General features: G+C 43.6%; 1 protein-coding gene across 1 annotated transcript in view; it reads left to right on the plus strand.

Moving 5' to 3' along the window:
* Window positions 1–5,416, plus strand: part of Scube2 (signal peptide, CUB domain and EGF like domain containing 2) — a 66,122-nt gene extending 60,706 nt beyond the window's left edge. Inside the window, 2 exon segments of the mRNA XM_027410062.2 lie at window positions 2,335–2,414; window positions 3,545–5,416. Coding sequence (XP_027265863.1) covers window positions 2,335–2,414; window positions 3,545–3,697 — 233 coding nt within the window. The 3' untranslated portion in view covers window positions 3,698–5,416.
* Window positions 5,417–6,000: the final 584 nt, after the last annotated feature.

Below are 6,000 nucleotides of genomic sequence, written 5' to 3' on the forward strand. Positions count from 1 at the left end.
AGGGTGTCAGATCCCCTGGAACTGGAGTTATAGACAGTTGTGAGTTACGATGTGAATGCAGGGAATTGAACCCAAGTCCTCTGGAAGAACAGTCAGTGCCCGTAACTGCTGAGCCATCTCTCCAGCTCCCAAAATTTCCCCTTTGTAACTGAAAAAATATGAAAACAAGGGGCTGGAGATGTAGCTCAGTTGTGCATAACACAAATGAAGCCCATTCTCAATGTCCTAGCACTGTATAAGCCAGGTATAGTGGCACTTGAGATCCTAGCAGAAGCTGGCAGGGATGGGTGGAGTGCAGATGACAACTGCAGATGAATGCATTCTGCAGAAGGGCAAACAAGAGTCATGGTGACAGCCATTGGGCATTCCTGAGCATCAGGTGTGCACCACAGTGTCTTTTATGGGGCACATTCCTCATGGTCACCCCATGCATTGGTCACTTTCTGATGTTACAGATGAGGCCACTCGCTGAGAGATTCAAATAATTGACCTGAGATCATGACATGGCAAAGTTGCAAAACTGGGATGATCCAGGTCTAGTGACTTCAGAGCCTGAGTCCTTACCTGTGAACTTCTCTGTCTTTGAAAGGCAGAAGAAAGACAGGAAACAAGGAGATCTTAGAAACAGTGCGTGCGTGCGTGCATGTGTTTTAAAGACAACATTCTGGAAACATTTGGTATAATGGCAAAGCACAGTCTAGTTTTCTGTTATACCAGAGTGCACAATAACCTGCATTCCTAATAGTAGATTCCCTTTATGGAAAGAAGCCAGACCTCTGAGGTTCAGACACTGAACAAGGGTGCAAAACTAAAACTAAAGTAAGCAGGGCATGGTAGCACATAGCTGTAAGGCAGTACTTGATGGCAGAGACAGGTGGGATCAGGAATTTGAGGCCAGCTTTAGTTACATAGCAATTTTAAGGCCAGCCTGGTCTACATTAGACACTATTTTAAAGAAAAAAAGATAAATAAATAAAACTTATTTTCTTGATTTTACTATATTGATTAGGGCTTTGTTGTTGATGTGTTGGCCCTATAGCTCACAAAGTCACCATGTAGACCAAGCTAGTCTTGAACTCGTGCAGTTTATTAGAATAAAAGAGTGAGGACAAAGGTGCCACACTAGTAGTGGCAATGATACTAACTGTGCAGTGATGGTGTTCCATCACCATCTCTGGATGGAAGAAACTTCTTGGGAGGGCTCCCATGGATGCTCTTATAAGTCATGTGGCTGCTCAGCACATGGTATGCATACAAAAAGGCAATTTTGATGTGTCTTGGCATTGGAGAGAACCGTGCTCTGCATATGCTTCTTTGAGTTATAACGATGGGAAGCAGGCTAGACTTCAAAGTAGGGTGATATTACATTTGGAGAAGGAAAACTGTGTGCACTGCATTTAATGTGTATGCCAGGACCAAAGAAATGATTAATGAGAAAGCAAGAAGAATCTCTCTGGTGATCAGAAGCTTGGTTACCTTACATAGTGCAAGGACAAGGAGATAGGGTGGGCAGGTGTTAGAGAGAGAATGAAAAGCCTGGATGAGCTCACAGTGGAGGGAGCATATGTAGGAGCAGGTCACCAAGCACAGAGCCCTAAGGCCCTCCTACAGGAAAAGGCCAGGGACAGGAGGAGAGCAAACACTCCCCAAGGATCATTCAGTGAAATAGTGGGAAACCCAAAGTGCAGAGTGTTCTAGAAGATGAGAGAGGAAGTGGATGAAGGAGGAGGGTGACCAGCCAGGTCAATGCTACTAATGCGTGAAGAAAAGCAAGGACCAACATTTGACATTGGGACACACAACATGCAGCTCATTGCTGACCTCAGAAGGTAGTGTTGGAGGAGTGGTTGGGACAAGACTGAGCACAGTGGGTTTAGGAGAAGAAGGTCTAGTTGTAGACTGTAAGAGTTGACTCTGTTCTGGGAACAAAAGGGGAGAGAGACATGAGATGGAAACAAGCAGGAAAGGTGAAGTTAAACAAGGCATCCTTAAGGTCAGTTTTCGTGCTAATGGGAATTAGTAGAAAGATTTTCGTGTAGGGAAAGTGTAGAATTACTAGCATAAGCATCCTTGATTTGGGAGGGAAGATACATGTGGTGTGGGAAGTGGAGGATGGGTCTTGACTGAAGGCACAGAAGGCCTTTCTGAGGGAAGGAGAAGGAGGAGGGCAGATGCTGCTGAGTGGAGGTGCTGAATGTCTTCTCATTGTCAGAATGGAAAAGTTCTCTGAGAGCAGCCACTGAAGAAGGACTTCTCAGGGTTTATTAAAGATAGAAGTGCAGGTTTGGAAATAATTAAACAGTGAGAAGCAAAATGTGTCCTTTGTTTCAACAGAAGACTACCAGGAACTCATTGAAGACATAGTTCGAGATGGCAGACTCTATGCATCTGAGAACCACCAGGAAATACTGAAGGTGAGTACCTGTCTCAGCAGAGAGGAAGGTAGCCATGAGCTCCCACATACAGTCCTACCTTCCAGACACTGAGCCTATGTGGACCAAGGTCAGCTCTATCCTTTCTGATGATTTAATGTTAAATAAATAAATAAATATATGTATATAATATATATTTGAGAATTTAATATATAATGTATTTTATATATACAGTGTATTTTATATATATGCAATGTAGTTTGATTTTATCTATCCTTCCCCCTAACCACTGCCAGACCCTACTCAAGGTATTCCCTCCCCAATTTCATTTTGGGACACACAACATGCAGCTCATTGCTGACCTCAGAAGGTAGTGTTGGAGGAGTGGTTGGGACAAGACTGAGCACAGTGGGTATTTCCTTCCCCAAGTTCTCTCTCTCTTTTTAAGTAGCCAAGTGAGTCCAATTAGTAGTACAATTGTAGTACATACAATCAGTGTATGTCCACGGCTGTAGGGCTGGCCACTGGAATATGGGTAGCCTGTCAAGGACCGTGCCTCTGAAAAGTGAGTCTCTCTCCTCCAGCAGCCATCAACTAAGGGTGGGACTTTGTGAGCTCTTCATCCACCCATCCTGGGCTGTGGCTTGATCTTGTACTGGTCTTATGCTGGCAAACACAGCCACTGCAGTTTATGAGTGCACTGGTTCTATTTACATTGGGCATTTGTGGAGGGACAGGTATGGAGGGTGCTTGTTTACGAATCCCAGTCAGGGGCATATAGTGTTTTTTGTTCAACTTGAACAGTGAAAGACCTTTGGCTCCTAGTTTATAAACTCAAAGCCTACCACATTTTAGATACTTGTAAGTAATTAATAGCAAATACTCACCTATCACTAACCCTAAACCGTTTTCTAAATTTCTATGTTGTATCTCATACGGTTGAGAAAAAACAGTTTTCATATGTCAAATGTTCTTTCATAAAGTAATGCATACTTATTACTAACAATTAAGAAAAATTTAAACTGGAAAGAAGATAAAAATCAGTGGAAACAATTTTCACAAAGTGTTTTCTAGCTAGTGACCTCCCATCAATAGTGAGTTATTATGATTCCATTGGCAAAATGCCAGGTTTGAGCGTTTTGGCCTGGTAACAAAAATTCTGTTCTCTTCAGGATAAGAAACTGATCAAGGCTCTGTTTGATGTCCTGGCACACCCCCAGAACTATTTCAAGTACACAGCCCAGGAGTCCCGAGAGATGTTTCCAAGATCTTTCATCCGATTGCTACGTTCCAAAGTGTCAAGGTTTCTGAGGCCTTACAAATGACTCTTCCCACGTGACACTCAGAACAGTATCCTACCGTGGACTCTGTGGGCTGAAGCTCAGCATGCCATCAGCTTGTCGTCATGCCCACTCTCAGTGACTCCATACAGTTCAGTTTTTATAGACAATACAGATATCTTGGTAAACTGAACTTGGGTTTTCTTTTCCAGCTTCAGATGTGGACTACATACAGCTTTGAGTAGTGCCAGCTTCTCATTGTGTGGGTATGTGTCCTGGATGTGTCAAGGGCTAACTGTACTGGCCTCCCTTTGGGTTCTCACTCTTCCAATGGTCTGTAGTGGAAAGGAGGCCACAGAGTGACCACTCTGGCTGCAGCTCCACTTCCTCAAGGCCAGCCCACTTCCAGGGAGCATCTGTACTCATGCAGAGGTAATCAGGCCAAACAGGCAAGCAGGAGGGGAAGCAAGCGCTCCAGGAGCCACCCGGGCCATCTGAGTCATGGGAGGGTTCCAATCCTCTCAGCCTCTATGATGCCCAGTTTAATCCTAAATGTGTGCATTCTGAGCAGTGGTGATTAAAAAAAAAAAGGCTAGAACGAATTAGAAATAAAAAGGCAAGTGGTCCCTCTTGGGATGCCAATAGTGTGCACACACGCAGAGGGCTGCTTGCAGCAGCATCCCTTTCAGTCACACTGAGCACTGTGCTAGGGCTTGGAGGATTCTTGGGTGTGATCTTGATGGATGACATCATGGAAGGAGACTTCACCAGTCCAAGGGCAGTACTGCCAGACTGCCCCTGGTGCCAGGAGTGACTGGCACAGGTGCCTTCCTTTTTCAGATTCCCAGAGTGAAACAATCTGAGACGAAGGCATCGTGCAGAGCACTGCCATTCTCTGGTGATGGGCCACACACCTGTCCAAAGTGACAGTTGAGTCACTTTGGTCTGCATAGTGGGACTGCATAGTGACCCTCTCCCGAATAAACTTTACTTTTCAATATTGTTGGGGTTTTAAACATTTTAATCCCCACTCTTACCCCCAACAGGCAAAAATCTCATTACAGTGGGTGAAGAAAAGATTCTACAGTCTAGAGACGTAGCTCAGTGGTAGAGCACTTGCCAAAGATGTGCAAGGCCTTGGGCTTGGCCCTCAATACCATTCTCCCCACAAAAGAATCCTATCAGTCAAGCTTCCCTCTCCCTAATGGATGGACTGATTACATACAGCCATAGGATTTTGTTCTTTCTATGGCAATTATAGCACATAATTCTGTATACCAAAGTACTGAAAATGTTTAATAAGCATTTTTAAAAGAAAACAGAGTATTTCATTATTATTAGACTTGTTTTTCCACCTCAATGTTGTTTTTAATATATTAATTACATTTTTTATAACTTTTTCCTTTTTTGAGACAGTGTCTCCCTACACAGTGTCTCACTGCATAGCTGTGACTAACCTGTGATCTATATGTAGACCAGGCTGGCCTCAAACTCACAGAGCTCCACCTGCCTCTGCCTCCCAAGTGCTGGGACTGAAGGTGTGTGTCACCATTTCCGGAGACATTGACATTTAAAGGCCCCAGTGAACTTTTAATTTTTATCTGGATGAAATTTCTCTCAAGAATTTGTACATCTTGCTAGGTACAGTGGCACCTGCAATCCCAGCACTCAGGAAGTACAAACAGGAGGATTAGGAGTTCAAGGTCACCCTCAGCTACATAGGGAGTTTGAGGCCAGTCTGGATTATAAGAAACCTTTTCTCAAAAAAAAAATGCTTTTAAACATATTCAGTTAAAAAAAATCATCAAGGGGCTAGAGAGATGACTCATCAGTTGGTCCCAGGTTCAGTTTCTAGCACCCACTCTAGGCAACTTACAACAGCCTATAACTCCATTTCCAGGTAATCTGTCACCCTCTTCTGGCCTCTTTGGGCACTGAATGCATGTGGTATACCCAAGCACATACCTATGCAATTTAAAAATAATAAATCTTTGTTTTTAATGTTTAAAAAGTTATTTTATGTGTATGGGTGTTTTGTTTACATGTATGTGTGCTCCACATGTACACCTGGCCCAAAGAAACCAGACGAGGATGTTGGGTACACTGGAACTGGAGTTACAAATGACTGACTTTAAGCTAATATGTGGGTGCTGGAATCAAACCCTGGTCCTCTGGAAGAGCAGTCATTGCATTTAACTGTTTGCCAACTCTCCAGCCTCTAATCATTTTGTTTGTTTTTGAGAAAGGGTTTCACTATGTGTCCCTTGCTAGTCTGGAAATGGCTATGTAGGTTTGGTTGGCCTTGAACTCACTCACCTGTTCTTGCCTCTTGAGTTCTGGGACTGAAA

This window comes from Cricetulus griseus, chromosome 3 (genome assembly GCF_003668045.3).
Source record: "Cricetulus griseus strain 17A/GY chromosome 3, alternate assembly CriGri-PICRH-1.0, whole genome shotgun sequence".
NCBI classification, from domain to species: domain Eukaryota; kingdom Metazoa; phylum Chordata; class Mammalia; order Rodentia; family Cricetidae; genus Cricetulus; species Cricetulus griseus.